This window comes from Elephas maximus, chromosome 8 (assembly GCF_024166365.1).
Source record: "Elephas maximus indicus isolate mEleMax1 chromosome 8, mEleMax1 primary haplotype, whole genome shotgun sequence".
Classification (NCBI taxonomy): domain Eukaryota; kingdom Metazoa; phylum Chordata; class Mammalia; order Proboscidea; family Elephantidae; genus Elephas; species Elephas maximus.
Genome location: NC_064826.1, coordinates 77,494,595 through 77,513,441, shown reverse-complemented (window position 1 = coordinate 77,513,441; position 18,847 = coordinate 77,494,595). Strand labels below are relative to the sequence as shown.

Sequence of the window (18,847 nt, the reverse complement as noted above, 5' to 3'; positions counted from 1 at the left end):
TTACACACAGCTGTAGATCACCTTCAGAGGAAAGGAAAGAGACAACTGGAGAATGGTGTGCAAAGATTACATACTAATTTACATTTGACTGTGTACTTCTTGGGGTGAGGCACCTGCTACATCTACGTGTTTGTTTTTGGGAAGACCAGAATTTTTACAGCCAAAAAAAAAAAGAAGAAAACCAAGAAAGAGTCTATGTTAAGTTTTTGACATGCAACATACAGTTTTCTGAGTTCACAGAATACAATAGTCTTCAAAGGAAGACTATTGGGAAGAAAAAAAAAAAAAGGTTTTGAAATTTTTGATGTTCTCTTTAAACTATTGAGACTCAAACTTGGTATTTCTTGAATCATACACTTTACCACTAGCTCTGGTGATGAGAAAATGGGGGCTATATGGTAAAAGAAGTTTCTTCCTGGGAGAATCAGGACCAGAAAGCTTTCTGATTTGAGTTGGAAAGAACAATTTTGGAGGGATCGTAAAGGGTGCAGATGTTGCATGGTTCCTTGGTGGTCGCATCCCCTCAGCCTAAGAGCAGGGGAACTGAAAAAGTAACTCACTCCAGAAAGGTTGAATGAAAGCTAAAAGCAAAGGGGGTAACACCCCACTTCCCACTTTGAATTCTAAGAGTAATCAGACTTATAGAATGTTCTGTTTTTTTCCCAACACTCCTCAGCTGTGTGCTTTGACTATATACCACAGCTATTTTCTTTGTTTCACCAGTTCTTAGGCATGTCTCTGAGATTCCCTGGGGACCACTATCACTATCAGAGGCCTGCAGACTTTTTCACTGCTTTGTACTAATGAAAAATTACTGGCATCAATGTAGGCTTAAGTGCTTTCACGCTAATGACATGATTCTTCCACTAACTCTCTTAGGTGGGTAGGGTAATACTAATTTACTATTCTCAATACTCGAAGGATTATTATATTACAGAGAGGTTATACCCATGTATATGAGTCTCCAAATATTTACATTATGAGTAAGTAGTAGAACTGGAACTAAATCGGTCCACTTAACTTCCAATTTATGCCTTTTTTTTTTTTAATGACTCAATGAATTAACATTGAAGCTGCTGTCAAGTCCCAGGGAGTGAGGGAATGAGAGCATCAAAGGTTAAAGCTCTAAGGAGCACCAGAGTAAATGAACTAACAAAAGTGTAGACATTTCATATCAATCTGGCCCTCTTCCCCGATTATGAGGACGAAAACAGATTCAAGTGAACACAAAAGTCTCCAAAGTAACATTTTTAGCACTATTTTTTAAAGCACATATTCAGTAATACCTAAAAACCTAGTGCCATCGAGTTGATTCCGACTCATAGTGACCCTATAGGACAGAGTAGAACTGCGTCATAGAGTTTCCAAGGAGTGCCTGGTGGATTCAAACTCCCGACTCTTTGGTTCGCAGCCACAGCACTTAACCACTACGCCACCAGGGTTTCCATTCCCATTTCTTTAAGTATGTTTATTAATATTCATTAATAAACATACTTAATCATAACAAAACGGGACAAAAGTGGTATCATTATTTTAAAATTAATCTTTGCATTGCTCATTTGCATTGACTAACATGGCATCAGACGCTGCATGTACTCCAGCAAAGCTTGCCTTAAAAGAAGGAAATACTGTGAAAAATAAATCATTCTCGAAAGCACATTCACCACAAAAATGAAATAGTTAAGGAAGTTCAAGGTTCACTTGAGCTGAGAAAAGTGAAAATGCTAATGATAATATGAGACAAAATAACAAGATGTATAATTTTTTCAAACTCTTTGCATCATTTTTCTCATATCTGTTCCTTTATTTAATCAAGCACTTATTTTCAGAGTACTTAGCAGTACAGTCGGCTCTTTTTTCCTGTTTAATTTTTTTTTCATGTTAAAAAAGGGATACATGCTTATAGAACAAAATCAAACTGCACAATACTTTGTTTAGTGGCCCGGGCACTCTTCTGAATACTATGCGTGTTAATATCTATAACAACCTAGATCCCCATTTCACAGAAAAGCAAATAGAAGCACAAAGAAATTAAGTAACTTGCCCAAGGTCAAACTACTACCAAATGGTTGCTCTACACCTTGCTTTTCACTTAAACAATTTATCATGGACATTTTCCAAAATCGATTCATGTAGCTATGCCTCATTCTTTAAGAGACTGTACAGCCTTCCACTGTATGGATAGACGATAATTTAACCAGTCTCCCAGCAATGCACATTTAGGTTATTGCTCAATACTGTGATGAACATCTTTATACATAAAGCTTTATATACCCATGCTGATAGATTCTTATAAATGGGAGAGTTGGATCATGGAAAACGTGAATTAAAAAAAAATTTTTACTGTTGAATTGTTCTTCAATATTACACACAGTATCATTTTGTACAAGAGGGAAGAGAGCAAGTAAGTAGCAAAGAAGTAGATGTTATGGTCTCTTTCCTCCCGAGGTTTATAATAGCACAGAAATCTAAAATTAGAAACAATGACAAAACATACAAATCTGCAACAAGCTAATGTAGTGAGTGTTACATGTGAATACAAAGAAGTTATAAATTAAAAGAAGTAACATGTTGGATTAGTGAAAAAAGGGAAGGTACTTGGCAGCTAACTGAGAGGTAGAAGGTCAAGTCCACCCAAAGCCAGCTCAGTAAAAACTCTGGTGATCTACTTCCAAAAAATCAACCACTGAAAATCAGCACAGTTCTACTCTGATACACATTGGATCTCCATGAGTCACAGTAAATTAGATGGAATTGGGTGGTTTTTATAAGATGCTACTGTTTAAATATTTAACTAACCAAAACCAAACCACACCCACTGCCATTGAGTTGATTCTGACTCATAGGAACACTATAGGACAGAGTAGTAGGGCTCCATTTATTTCCAAGGATGTAATCTTTACAGGGAGTGCTGGTGGCACAGTGGTTAAGAGCTACAGCTGCAAATCAAGAAGTCAGCAGTTCGAATCCACCAGCCACTCCTTAGAAACCCTATAGGGCAGTTCTACTTTGTCCTATAGGGTCGCTATGAGTTGGAATAGACTTGATGGCAATGGGTTTGGTTTAATCTTTATTTTAGAAACAGACTGCCACATCTTTCTCCTATAGAGCGGTTGGTTGGTTCAAACTGCCGACCTTTTGATTAGCAGCCAAGCGCTTAATCACTGCTAAAAACTAAAGGCCAATTATATATTATCTCATTTATTCCCGCAACAACCATCAAGTAAGTACTCTTACTGAGCCTATTTTACAGGGGGGAAAAAAAAAACACACTGAGATTTAAATCCAGATACTTTATCTCCAAAAATGTGCTTTTATCTACTTTGCTAAACTGCAACTTCTAAAATTAATGAACTTTGCTATTAGCTGCTATGCTTTGCTTTCACATGCTGTAATCAGTCACCATATCTTGATTCTTTTCTCAATATATTTATCTTTCTTGGATATCTCTGGGTTTATTCTAAGCCCCATAAAGTCAGAGATCGCATTCTGTAAAACCATTCCTACTGAACGAAACATTCTGTCTTACACTAAATATGAATTAAAAAAAAGTCCAAGATAGTCCCATATTTCTTCCTGTAGCTATTAGCTAATGACCTATCATACTCATTCATTCATTCAACAATATTTATTGAATATTAAGTCATGGCACTTTTAGGCTACCAGTGTATATGGAAACATTTCTATCCCCTCCATTGCATCACCTGAAACAGATAAGAAATTATATCTGAATTTTTACCTTTTTCATTTCATCCTCAAATGCTTTTTCCAGGTATTTATATCTCCTGATGAGTTTATTGAAGACCTAAACACAAAAGAGAACCATCAAACATATACACAAATAATTGTAAAAGACCCACAGAAGGCAGCATGGAAACCATAACTAGGGATCTGCAACAATAAAAATGCAGAGTTAAATGTGCTCATACTGTGATACGGGAGCTACAAGCATTTCAAAAAGGTGTTACTGTAACCTAGTGAAAAATAGAGTCAAAAATGCACATGTAGAATAAAACAAAATAATTCACGAATATAGCAGAAAAATATTCTTAATGAAAATAAAATTAATGTAATTTTAAATTGTAAGATACTAAAATTGAAAGTGACTAAAATGAAGGCGATCATAAATTTAATCACATAGATAATGGCATTGTGGGAAGGAGAGCAGAGTTTAGGAGTGATTACACTCTAGGTGGACACAAACATGTTTTCAGCAGATGTTGAAAAAATATTATAACTTAATGGCAACAAAGGCATATTCTCCCCTACCCCCCAGTCCTGTTAGAACCCTGAATAAGGGTTAGCAAAAGCGTTGGTGGAAATCTAGAATATTTGGCAAGTTGAATGATGTTTTTATTTAAATAAGAATTCTGTGCACATTGATCATTTTAATAGCTTGTGGATATGATTTCTGCATCTAATTCCTTTTCTTACAGCCTCATGATATACTCTCACCTACAACTTTCACTGTGTTTGTTCCTCAATGCAATCCCAAGATGGAGTTTATTTAAGTGTAAAAATTATAGTGTTGCCCCTTATGGACAAAAAATAATGATCCAGGCAGGGAACTGACATGTAGTAAAGAAAAAAAAAAAAAGAATTTTATTACAATTCTACAAGTTCAATTTCCAACTTACATTAGTACTCACATATTTCTTAACTTGATTTTAATAGGAAAAAGAATTCTCCTTATCCAAGAATAATTAACAACTCCCCATAGGTCAATATCTAAATATGAAAGCAAAAGGTATCACACTACAAAAGTATTCTCCAATGAACTAACAGTTCATAAAATCAATCACGAACCAAATATTCCATTCCATTTAATTTTTCTCTTTCTCCTTACCCTCCCTACTGACCATGTTTTTCTGTTCAGTCTCTCACCGACTGTCTGAAGTTTAAAACCTAGGACAATATAATATAAAGCGATATTTCAAATCACGTTAACTACTCTAGTAACTGGCAAGGGCACTGATCAATGGGAAGCTGGTTGAGATAGAAAAGACTCTTTTTATGATTGTGTTTTAAAAGTCACATGTGAATGGAAAGTGTCCATTGTATTATCCTAAAATTTTGTTAGAAATATTATGCAAACATTTCAATACTTGATTCCCTCTGTTATAAGAATTAGCTCAGGATGAAATTTCCTTCAAAATTTTTCTTCAGCTATTTGTATTTAAGTTGGGTTTTCCATTGTAAATGGGTTCCCTATAAGTAGCCTTGTTTTAAGCACAAATTATCTTCCAATATAAAGAATATCATGTATAAACTACTGCTTATGGGTATTATATGTCAATAGAACTTTGCTGATTAAACATGATTTTGTAAATTCTTCTTGTAAGTATTATTATTAAACTTTTCTGATGTTGAAAAAAGACCTTACCTGTTTTAGAATCATAAGGGACAGGTCAAAATTGAGGAACTGAACAAAGGAATCTGAGTCACAAACTTTTAAAATTATAATTTGCTAATTATTAAAAAGTTATAGTAGATAATACATAAAACTGCTGATGGGGATTTTAATTTTATTTTAAAATTAAAAATTTAAAGATTGTTTAAACTTTAAAATCTTTACAGTTTTAAAGATTATTTAGCTACTTGGAATGAATAAAGAATATTTATTTTTTTACTCATGATGGAATACCAGTTATAGGTCAAGTTATAATCACAGACGAGGGCAAGGTCAGAAAATCACTTGCACGTTCTAAGATAAATGGATAATTAGAAAGAAATAAAAACAATGGCCAATATATCAAAGCTTAAGTAGCCTAGGTTGTATCTTGTCAGGTAATAAAAAAGAAGAAAAGAAGGTAGAAAGGAAGGAAGAGAAAGCGAGGTGAGATGAGAAGACAGAAGAGAAAGAGGAAGAGAACAGAACAGAATCTGGGACAACAGAGTTTTTGGAAAGATTTCTGGGATCTAGCCGCATTGCATCTGCATGTGTATTGGGTTCTGCGTGGTGCACACTCAATTAAGGGTGGTTTTGTGGTCTGCTACAAGATTCTGCTCTATTTCTGAATCAGAATTGATCAGAACAGCTCCGAACTCTTCCCAGAAAAGGCATCAGGCATTTTGGAGAGTTATCTCCTATTCTCAGTGGGATAATATAAGATCTTAGCTCTGTTGGTAGAGGCTTTTGGTATCTCTGCAAACTTAATTACTCTTTTAAATCTCCAGTTGCCCGCAAGCGACATGTCTATCAGTATTTACAGACATCTTCAGGAAAAGATTCACTTTCGCATTTTAGAAACTATATTTCCTATAACCCAAACGAAATTTGTTACCTGCCTGATGTGGGGAAGTGTTTCAGCTCTTTAAATCTCTTCCTAATATTCAGCCCAGGTATATGACACCTAAGGATATTTTTTGAATTTTAAGTTCTATGAAGAACAAAACTTCTGGGAAGGAGCACATCACAAAGAATATACCAGACTCGTATAAGGAATATAATCAGATTCAACTTGAACTCTACCACTAGGGCCAGGACTAGGGTGAGGCAAGTGAGATGCCCAGGGTCCAAGAGTTTAGGCAGCCTCACTTACTGTCAGGTGTGGACTTGCATATGCACGAGCCCAAGAATGAGGGCCTCCTTAAATTTTGTGCCCTAGTTGCCTGGCTTGCCCCACCCTAGTTCAAGTTCTGTCTATAACCTACAGTCTGACCTGAAAAACCTCATCGATATACCATTTGCACGAGTTACAAATTAAGCCAGGAAATATGGAAAAATAAATGCTCCCTAAGGCTGGCTTTTATGAAAATGTACTTTCAGTATTTTTTCAACAAAGCACAGATGGAAATTGTTTTCTTCTTTAAAAGATAAATAATAACCATTTACACAACTTAAGAGGATAAACAGTTCTCTGAAATTAAAGTTTAATAAAAGCTATCTTAAACTGCACTGGTATTGTTAGGTGCCATCGAATCAATTTTTGACTCACAGCAATCCGAAGTGAGAGAGCACAACTGCCCCACAGGGTTTCCTAGGCTGTAGTCTTTGCAAAAGCAGATCAGCAGGTCTTTCTCCCTTGGAGCCACTGAGTGGTTTCGAACGGCCAATCTTTTATTTAGTAGTGGAGTGCTTAACTGTTGTACCATCAGAGCGCCTTTAAATTGTACTACTGGACTTAAAAGTCAAAATGGGTTTAGACAGTTGATATTAAAGTCGCCACTCGGAGCGAGAAAGTGAAAAAACCATGCAGAGAAAAGCCACTTGGATTTTTCCTTCAAAATGTAAGGTTTGGAGAAGAATAAACCATGAAAACTTACATATACCAAGCCCAATATAACCAATATACTTAAAAAAAAAAACCAAACCCGTTACCATTGAGTTGATTCGGACTCATAGCGACCCTATAGGATAAGTAGAACTGCCCCCACAGAAGGTTCCAAGGAGCGCCTGGTAGATTCAAATCTTTTGGTTAGTAGCCATAGTTCTTATGCCACCAGGGTTTCCCCAATATACTTAAAAAAAAAAAAAAAATTAGGACACCCAAATATTGAAAAAGTTCAGTATTTAAAAAAAAAAAAAAAAGTTCACTATTGCTAAGTAGAAATCCAGAGGAGCCATTATACATGTGTGTTCAAGGCACATGCATGATTTCTCAATGTCACCTAATGGGCTTCTTTTCCCATTTGCAAAGTCATAAGGGATATAGCCTTTGCATATCTGTAGGAATAAGAAATGTATGCAATAATTTTGAAACTTAGAAACAACAGTGTATTCAAAGGTCTTCCCTCAAATATCCATATTCCTGATAAAAAATAATTTGTTACAAGAAACTATTTACATATGAAAGAACATGACAACTGCACATCTTTTATTACAGTTTATGAGGACAGTTTTGTGTTATTTCTTCCCCTGCCCCCCAGCCTTCTTATCTTTCTTTCCAAGTAGAATTCAGATCCTAAATAATACATCTTGTATTTACATGAATTTGATCCTGACAAAAGTTCTTTTGGGAAGGTAGGAAACCCTGGAAGGCAGACATTAAAAACCATTATTTGTCAGACCTGGAAACAACTCATAAGAACTGGAGTAGGAATTAGAATGCAGGCGTTTGAACCTTACTGCACTTCTACATCTAATATACAAAAAGGTGAGTGGGACATTTTCAAAGCCCTTCTTTTGAACTGAGTATATTTACTTCAGAAACCCTGGTAGCATAGTGGTTAAGAGCTACGGCTGCTAACCAAAAAGGTCAGCAGTTCGAATCCACCAGGCACTCCTTGGAAACCCTATGAGGCAGTTCTACCCTGTCCTATAGAGTCGTTATGAGTCGGGATCGACTCGATGGCAATGGATTTGATTTGTTTTTTTTATATTGACTTCAGCACATACCTTCTTGAGGTGCTTGCAGCCATTTACACATACAGTAGAAGCAAAGATTTATAGAGGATGGGTTAGAGCTTCAGTTCCTTCTACTTATCACTGCCTTTTAGTTTTTTGCTTCTTTTTTTTTAAAAAAAAGATTTTCTTCATTGGACATTTTTAAATATAAAAAGGAAAAAAATCTTTGCTAAAGTGGCATAATTAAAATTAATTTTTTTCAAAGTTTAAATTCATAATGGCCACATGTCCCAAGTTAGTTGGCTCAGCATGCCTTACACGTTTAATAACCAAATAAAGGCAAGGTTTCTAGCCTCTGAAATTTGATCACTTAGCTGCAATTAATTCCTATGGCCTTTTTCATCTGATCTACTGAAACGTGGGTAAGAAGAAGAAGTGCTGACATGTAACTTCCCCTACATGTTTAGTCGGGAAAAGCAACTGACTTCTAAGAAGAATCAATAATAGAACTGGAACAGAAACAAGCTAACTCTAAGCTGGCTGGTCACGGAGCATTTACGTTCAGCTTTATGAAGTAACATCTAATTGATTGTCCCATTACATAAGCCCATCGCTTCCTGACTTATGCAAGGGCCTAAAGACTTCTTTTATCTAATGCATGTAAAATGATAGTTTATGATTTTAATCCATATTTCCTTTGTTTCTATTAATGAGTTTGGACACATTTGCATATGTTCAATGGAATTTGAGTTTCCTCTCCTTTGAGGTACCTCTATGTGTCTTTTCCTCTTAGGTTGCTTATCTTTTTCTTACTGGCTTACAGTTCTTTATTTAATTTGGATTTGAATCCTTTTATATTACAAATACCTTCTTGCCTCTGTTTTTTTTTATTTTTAATTTTATTTATTTTTTTGTTTTTGTTGAGAATATAAACAGCAAAACATAGACCAATCCAGCAGTTTTTACACGTACCATTTAGTGATGCTGATTACATTTTTCAAGTGGTGCAACCATTCTCACCCCTTCTTTTCTGAGTTGTTCTTCCGCCATCAACACTAACATTAACAACTCCTAAGGTTCCTATCTAATCTTTCAAGTTGCTGTTGTCAATTTGGTCCCATTATAGATAGTTTTTAAAAGAGCTTAATGCTCAAGGCAGACATTTTTATCAGTTAAGCTAAACTACTGTTTTGTTATAAGAAGATCTCAGGTGATAGCTTTGATATAAAGTTTAAAGATTATCTCAGGGCAATATTTTCAGGGGTTCATCCAACCTTCATGGCTCCAGGAAGTCTGGAGTCCATGAGAATTTGAAATTCTGTTTAGTACGTCCCCCTGTTTTGATTAGCATTCTTCTACAGAACCTTAGACCCAAATGTTTAGAAATGGTAGCCAGGCACCACCCACTTCTTCTGGTGTCATGGCAAAGGAGGCAGTTGTTCATGGAGGCAATTAGTTACACATTCCCTATCATCTTTCTATTCCTGACACTTCTTCTTCCTCTGTTGCTCCAGGCGAATAGAGACCAATTGTTATGCCTTGAATGACGTCCTGCATGCTTTTAAGACTTGCCTCTATCTTTTTAATTGCTACATAGTAGCCTATTAATATAATTTATTGAAATTTATTTAATTAGTCCCCTACTGAATGACTTGAGGAGACCTGGTTGCACATTGGTTAATTGTTCAGCTGCTAATTGAAATGTTGGCGTTTGGAACTCACCAGGCCATTCCTTGGGATAAAGATGTGGCTGGCAGTCTGCTTCCATAAAGATTTACAGCCTTGGAAACCCTATGTGGCAGTTCTACTCTGTCCCATAGGGTTGCTATGAGTCAGAATCTATGCGACAGCAACAGGTTTGGTTTTTTGGTATTGATGGACTTTTTATTGCTTCCATCCTTTGATGTTATTACAAGCCATACTACACTATCACTGTATATGTCATTTTACACATGTGAAGGCATATCTGTAGGATGAAATCCTAAAAGTGGAATTGCTGGGTCAAAGGGAATAGGCAGTTTTAGTTTTGTTGTTGTTGTTCGGTGCCGTTGAGTCAGTTCCGACTCATAGCGACCCTATGCACAACAGAATGAAACACTGCCCAGTCCTGTGCCATCCTTAATATCGTTGTTATGCTTGAGCTCATTGTTGCAGCCACTGTGTCAATCCACCCCATTGAGGGGCTTCCTCTTTTCCGCTGACCCTGTACTCTGCCAAGCATGATGTCCTCCTCCAGGGACTCATCCCTCCTGACAACATGTCCAAAGTATTTAAGACGCAGTCTCGCCACCCTTGCCTCTAAGGACCATTCTGGCCGCACTTCTTCCAAGATAGATTTGTTCGTTCTTCTGGCAGTCCATGGTATATTCAATATTCTTCACCAACACCACAATTCAAAGGCATCAATTCTTCTTCGGTCTTCCTTATTCATTGTCCAGCTTTCACATGCATATGATGTGACTGAAAATACCATGGCTTGGGTCAGGCACACCTTAGTCTTCAGGGTGACATCTTTGCTCTTCAACACTTTGAAGAGGTCCTTTGCAGCAGATTTGCCCAATGCGATGCGTCTTTTGATTTCTTGACTGCTTTTTCCATGGCCGTTGATTGTGGATCCAAGTAAAATGAAATCCTTGACAACTTCAATCTTTTCTCCGTTTATCATGATGTTGCTCATTGGTCCAGTTGTGAGGATTTTTGTTTTCTTTATGTTGAGGTGTAATCCATACTGAAAGATGTGGTCTTTGACCTTCATTAGTAGGTGCTTCAAGTCCTCTTCACTTTCAGCAAGCAAGGTTGTGTCATCTGCATAATGTAGGTTGTTAATGAGTATTCCTCCAATCCTGATGCACCGTTCTTCTTCATATAGTCCAACTTCTCGTATTATTTGTTCAGCATATAGACTAATAGGTATGGTGAAAGAATACAACCCTGACTCACACCTTTCCTGACTGTAAACCAATCAGTATCCCCTTGTTCTGTCCAAACAACTGCCTCTTGATATATGTAAAGGTTCCTCATGAGCACAATTAAGTGCTCTGGAATTCCCATTCCTCCCAGTGTTATCCATAGTTTGTTATGATCCACACAGTCGAATGCCTTTGCATAGTCAATAAAACACAGGTAAACACCCTTCTGGTATTCTCTGCTTTCAGCCAGGATCCATCTGACTTCAGCAATGATATCCCTGGTTCCACGTACTCTTCTGAAACTTGCCTGAATTTCTGGCAGCTCCCTGTCGATATACTGCTGCAGCCGTTTTTGAATGATCTTCAGCAAAATTTTGCTTGTGTGTGATATTAATGATATTGTTGTATAATTTCCACATTGCATTGGATCACCTTTCTTGGGAATAGGCATAAATATGGATCTCTTCCAGTCAGTTGGCCAGGAAGCTGTCTTCCATATTTCTTGGCATAGATGAGTGAGAACCTCCAGCGTTACATCTGTTTGTTGAAACACTTCAATTGATATTCCATCAATTCCTGGAGCCTTGTTTTTCCCCAATGCCTTCAGAGCACCTTGGACTTCTTCCTTCAGTACCATCATTTCCTGATCATAGGCCACCTCTTGAAATGGTTGAATATTGACTAATTCTTTTTGGTATAATGACTGTGTATTCCTTCCATCTTCTTTTGATGCTTCCTGTGTTGTTTAATATTTTCCCCATGGAATCCTTCACTATTGCAACTTGAGGCTTCAATTTTTTCTTCAGTTCTTTCAACTTGAGAAACGCCAAGCATGTTCTTCCCTTTTGGTTTTCCATCTCCAGCTCTTTGCACAGGTCATTATAATACTTTACTTTGTCTTCTCAAGAGGCCCTTTGAAATCTTCTGTTCAGTTCTTTTACTTCATCAATTCTTCCTTTTGCTTTAGCTGCTCCACACACAAGAGCCAAGTTTCAGAGTCTCCTCCGACATCCATCTTGGTCTTTTCTTCCTTTCCTGTCTTTTCAGTGACCTCATGCTTTCTTCATGGATGATGTCCTTGCACAACTCGTCTGGTCTGTGGTCACTAGTGTTCAATGCATCAAATCTATTCTTGAGATGGTCTAAATTCAGGTGGGATATACTCAAGGTCATATTTTGGCTCTTGTGGACTTGCTCTGATTTTCTCCAGTTTCAGTTTGAACTTGCATATGAGCAATTGATGGTCTGTTCCACAGTTGGTCCCTGGCCTTGGTCTGACTGATGATATTGAGCTTTTCCATTGTCTCTTTCCACAGGTGTAGTCAATTTGATTTCTGTGTGTTCCGTCTGGTGAGGTCCATGTGTATAGTTGCCATTTATGTTGGTGAAAGAAGGTATTTGCAATGAAGAAGTCGTTGGTCTTGCAAAATTCTATCATTCGATCTCCGGCATTGTTTCTATCACCAAGGCCATAGTTTCCAACTACTGATCCTTCTTTGTTCCCAACTTTTGCATTCCAATCGCCAGTAATTATCAATGCATCTTGATTGAATGTTTGATCAATTTCAGACTGCAGCAGCCGATAAAAATCTATTTCTTCATCTTTGGCCCTAGTGGTTGGTGCATAAATTTGAATAATAGTCATATTAACTGGTCTTCCTTGTAGGCGTATGGATATTATCCCATCACTGACAGCGTTGTACTTCAGGATAGATCTTGAAATGTTCTTTTTGACGATGAATGCAACACCATTCCTCTTCGAGTTATCATTCCCAGCATAGTAGACTATATGTTTGTCTGATTCAAAATGGCCAATACCAGTCCGTTTCAGCTCACTAACGCCTAGAATATTGATGTTTATGTGTTCCATTTTATTTTTGACGATTTCCAATTTTCCTAGATTCATACTTCGTACATTCCAGGTTCTGATTATTAATGGATTTTTGCAGCTGTTTCTTCTCATTTTGAGTCGTGCCACATCAGCAAATGAAGGTCCCGAAAGTTTTACTCCATGCACATCATTAAGGTCAACTCTACTTTGAGGAGGCAGCTCTTCCCCAGTCATCCTTTGAGTGCCTTCCGAACTGGGGGGCTCATCTTCCAGGACTGTATCAGACAACGTTCTGCTGCTATCCATAAGGATTTCACTGGCTAATGCTTTTCAGAAGGAGACTGCCGGGTCCTTCTTCCTAGTCTGTCTTAGTCTGGAAGCTCAGCTGAAACTTATCCTTCATGGGTGACCCTGCTGGTATCGGAATACCGGTGGCATAACTTCTAGCATCACAGCAACATACAAGCCCCCACAGTATGACAAAACTGACAGGCACATGGGGGTTTTAGTTTTAGTAGTGTCAAATTGCTCTCCCTAAAGATTGAACCAAGTTACACTTCTATCAGCAAACTTACGTAAGCTCTGGTCCACAACATCTCTTATTGCTGAGAAGTGAAAAACTTTATCTTCTTGTAGTTTTAATGTCCATTATCTTATTATGAATGCAGCTGAGTATCTTTCCTTTTGTTTAAGAGCTAGCTAACATTCCTATTAAAGCATGGAGTTTCTCAATTTAATGTTTTCTTAAATCCTGTTCAAATGCTTCCCTTCTAAAACAATGGCAACCTCTCAGTTACAGATACTACCTGAGCATAGTTTCGGATGGTTTCATGATCTTCATTTGCCGAAAACACACAGTGGTTGGTCATCTTAGTCTTGTCACCATCATCTATGCGTGTTCCTCCAGGGGCTGGAAAGAGAAACGTGACTACAGTAAGGACAATGCTGAAATGAGCAGAGCATCTGCAGAACAGATTAACTCCTGCACATCAAGGAAAACAGTGAAACTGGATGTAAAATCTAAGAGTCCCATCTAACTTCACAGAATGATGCATATGTGTAGATGGACACGTTATGTATTTGTTTCGGCTTCCATTATAATACCAAATTGATATTTTCCAAAATGGTTGTTTCATTTTATACTCCTATCATACTATATAAAATTATTTTACATCCTCACATACATGAGATTCTATCAGTAAAACAAAAAGAAATTGAGGGCCAATTCAATATTAACTCTTTTTGTCTTAGAGAGCTAAAAAATACTGCATCCATATCGAAATAAAAACATCATTAATATTGTTGAACATAATAAAAAACAACCTTGAGACTGAAAAAGAGTTCAGTAGCTGGCATATACAAAATCAGTCCGAAAAGAAAGGAACAAACCTCAAGCTAAGGAGGCCTAAGGGCCAAATTTCCTTTTTACGTCTAAATCTGGTTGTTTCTAAAGCTTATCCCCTTAACCATGGAAGCTAAAAAATAACCTTCATCCAGTGAATTTATTTCCAATATTCTCAGTGCAATTCATGATGCTTCCCATATCAGGGCATGATTCTCTTTTCAGGGTTGATAATATTTCAATGGACTTCACCAACTTTTAGATTGACCAGACCTGGCTCTTCTAAGCACCTGTATATAGTAGATCTTGACGGTTTCTACTTGGGTAGGTAATAAAACTACTTTCATCTTCACTAACCCAGTTATCTGTTCACTATTGACAGTATGCACTCTGACTCCTTGCCATATTATTTCATCAACTCAGCAGCTGTACTGGGTAGGAAAGAGAGGGTTTTATCCTCTCTCATCCTTTTTTTACCCCATAGCCTACATAATATCATGGAATAAATGGATTAGAATAAAAGAATGCCTTTGCCTGGGACTCAGCTTTCCCCACTCACAAGACTCCTGAAGCTCCTCCAATAAGCTTCAATGGTGGCACTGCAAGCCCTGGTTGATTAGAAGAGGGGAGTGAGAACACTAGGTATTTTTGTTTTCTGATTCTACCTCATTGTATTTAGGGTAAAATGTTGCAGCAGATCAAATGAGATTAATGCCTTTCACATACTCAACAAACACTTGTTGAATATATGCTTTTACCAGATACTTTCCTTGACACCAAGGACACAACAACGATCAAAGTTGAAAAAGGTGGATATTATCTACTCACCAGCCACTTCTGGTATTTTGTTGTTTTGTTTTGAATGTATAACTGGCTGCATTTAACTTAGACTTCAGATGTTTGGATGAAAAGGGCTATACATAGCCAACATTTTCAGTAGACACACATAAATGAAAATTCAGTTGAGTTATACTTTCCTTTGCTTATCCTCTCCTGTATGTGCTTCAGACTCCAGCATACATTTATAGTAAGTTAGTTTTTAGAGAAGCCAGCTCCTTCAGGGATCTATTTTCACTTGATTAATTTATGCACTGGATTTAATTAGCCCTTTGTCATGAATACAACCACCTGGAACAAAATTTTATTAAGATAATAATCTTAAAACTCTGGGCTAAGGATCTCTAGCTAGTAGAAATAATATAACTGAAAAGTATGATTTTGAAATTTATATTCTCTCTTAAGAATAAGTTTTTAAAATTGCATTCTTTTATGAAATAAAGCACTTGTTATAAAAACCAAACCCATTGCTTTCAAGTCAATTCCAATGCATAGCGACCCTGAAGGACAGAGTAGAACTGTCCCATAGGGTTTCCGAGGAGTGCCTGGTGGATTCGAACTGCCAATCTTTTGGTTAGCAAGTACGTGTTAATGATCTTGGTACAGCATGTTTTTAAAAGTCCTTTATATCTATTTAAAAATCTCTAAACTACCAACTCATTTAGAAACGGACCTGACTCTACATATGGGAATTCCATATATGCTATTATAAGAACCTTAAGACAAATACTAAGTTATGGCAGGCAATATTCATTGGGATAAAAAAAAAAAATCTCTCTTTAATATGTTTCAAAATTTCAAGTATCTTCTTAAGGAATCAAGAGTGTACATGTAAAATTAAATATGAAAGAACAGGAAGAACTAAGATTAAAAAGTTATTTTTTAATAAGGGTCATCATGATATCAACTTTTCATGTGATCCTAAAAATGTACATTATTATTAATAATTCAATATTATAATGTAACTAATAAGGTACTACTACAAAAATCAGTGAAAGGCAGACAAATCTGAAATATTATGCAAATGTGCTTCAAAAGCCTTCCTATTCAAGCGGACACAGCCTCAAGATCTAGAACTAGAAGACATAAAAAGAATGTCTAGAATGTGAATCACCAGGGATGAGTGATATCAAATCCAGAGTTAATACACTGTGATTTAATATTATATTAGTTAACATAATTATTAATTAAGTCAAAATTGATCAAAAAGTAATAATTATCACAGTAAACAATATTACATGCTCATGACTAAGTAAATCATGCGTGTTACTTAATAACAACTCTATAAGATAGGTACTTACATTACTGTAATTGACAGACAAGAAACCTGATGTTTAGAGATTAAACAACACACCCAAGCCACACAGCTAATAAATGTGAACATAAAATTAAAACCCACATTTATCAGATTCCACAGGACGTGTGTATCTGTGTGCATATTTTAAGATAGAAATGCAATGATCTTTTTTTAATATAAATATTTTCACTTGACTTGTACTCTGGATTAAAAATAAGTGAAAACAAAACAAAAATGCCAGCCTGTCACTTAAAATGGGAAGATTTGCATGTCATATTTGTAATATGAATCAACTTCTATCTGGAAGAGAAATCGAACACAAAACCTTGGGCTAACAGTCATGGTAAACTTGATTAGTTGGACAGCATTCTCTGCTATTCTGCTCACTAATCTGTAACTTAAAGGCATCATAAAAACCTGTTGCTGACTCACAGCAACCCTATAGGACAGAGTGAAACTGCCCCATAGGGTTTCCAAGGAGTGGCTGGTGGATTCGAACTGCCAACCTTTTGGTTAGCAGACATAGCTCTTAACCACTATACAACCATGGCTGCAAAAAAAAAAAAAAAAAAAGGACATCAAAGCGTAGCGAAAAAGTACACGGCTCCAAAGCCCCTATTTTACATCACTGCGCTTATTTTGTCTCCTCGTAATCCCACTACCTCTAAATGTTGATAGATTTAAGAGTATGCAAAAATATTTTAATTATATGTTATATAAAGGAAGCCATTTTTGTCGGGAGTAAAAACATCATTGAATTTAAAACCCAATTATGTAATCAGAAAGTTATGATCTTAATAAGAGCTTGGAAATTAGCATGGCTGTATGCCTAAACTGTAACTGGTGAGATGAAAGGAGTACTTAATTTCATTCATTAAATTGAGAGTATACGTAATGAGTTACTAGCTCTGTGGCTGTTTAAAAAAATACACGCTCCCTTTCCCAAGAAATGTAAGAGTCTACAACAGGGATTATCAACTCTGAGTGCACAGGAGAACTTCAGGGGGAATTAAAAAAAATAAAATACCAGTGCCTGGGTCTACTTCTGGATAATCTGATAATCAGGTATTAATATTTTTAAAAAGGTCTCCAGGTATTCCTAATGTGCAGTTAGGATCGATGAACACTATTCTAAAAGATAATATCGAGTAGTAAACAGGCAAACACAAAATATTATGGTTAGAAAAGTACACTGTACTTGGGAATTCTATGTTAGGGGTATGTAAGTCAAACTTGGGGTTTGTGGAAGATTTTCCCCAGTGCTCGACATCTAAGCTGAGTCCTAAAGGGTTAACAGGAGTTAACCTGGCAAAGGAGAGAAACAGAGTAGTTAAAGGGAGTCAAGGATTTCATTTTACTTGGATCCACAATCAAGACCCATGGAAGCAGCAGTCAAGAAATCAAAAGATGCATTGCATTGGGCAAATCAGCTGCAAAAGACCTCTTTAAAGTGTTGAAAAGCAAAGATGTCACCCTGAGGACTAAGGTGTGCCTGACCCAAGCCATGGTGTTTTCAATCGCCTCATATGCGTGTAAGAGCTGCACAATGAATAAGAAACACCGAAGAAGAATTGATGCCTTTGAATTGTGGTGTTGGCGAAGAATATTGAATCTATCATGGACTGCCAGAAGAAGGAACAGGTCTGTCTTGGAAGTGGCACAGTCAGAGTGCTCCTTAGAAGCAAGGATAGTGAGATTATGTCTCACATACTTTGGACATGTTATCAGGAGGAATCAGTCCCTGGAGAAGGATATTCTGCTTGGTAAAGGAGAGGGTCAGCAAAAAAGAGGAAGACCCTCAACGAGATGGAGTGACACAGTGGCTGCAACAATGGGCTCAAGCATAGCAAAAACTGCTAGGACGGTTCAGGACCAGGCAGTGTTTCGTTCTGTTGTGCATAATGTCACACTATGAGTTGGAACCAACTGGACAGCATGTAACAATGACAAACAACAACAGTTAAAGGGAACAATTTATATAAAGCTTGAAAGTCAAAGGAGAACCTAGCCCCTTTAGGAAACTGTAAAGGTGCAGAATGGTTAACAAAAAACAAAAAAACCAAAACCAGTGCCGGCGAGTTGATTCCGACTCATAGTGACCCTATAGGACAGAGTAGAACTGCCCCATAGTTTCCAAGGAGCGCCTGGTAGATTCGAACTGCTGACCCTTTGGTTAGCAGCTGCAGCACTTAACCACTATGCCACCAGGGTTCCAGAGGTATGCAAGATCAAAAGAAGAGGGCCACCTTAGAGGCTTCTGCAATAATTCAGGAGAGAGAGAATAACAGTTTTAGCTAAGTAGCACTAAGAATAGAGAAAAAGAGACAGATTTAAGAAATATTAA

At 37.0% G+C, this 18,847-nt stretch overlaps 1 protein-coding gene across 2 annotated transcripts in view; it reads right to left on the bottom strand.

Annotated features, from left to right (window-relative positions):
- The window catches only part of BZW2 (basic leucine zipper and W2 domains 2), a 92,233-nt gene that overhangs the window by 40,103 nt on the left and 33,283 nt on the right, over positions 1–18,847 (bottom strand). For both annotated transcript variants that reach the window (XM_049893274.1, XM_049893275.1), the window contains exons 4-5: positions 13,834–13,937; positions 3,740–3,805 (exon numbers count right to left, since the gene is read on the bottom strand). In XM_049893274.1, the coding sequence (XP_049749231.1) occupies positions 3,740–3,805; positions 13,834–13,937 (170 nt within the window). The remainder of the gene's footprint in view (positions 1–3,739; positions 3,806–13,833; positions 13,938–18,847) is intronic.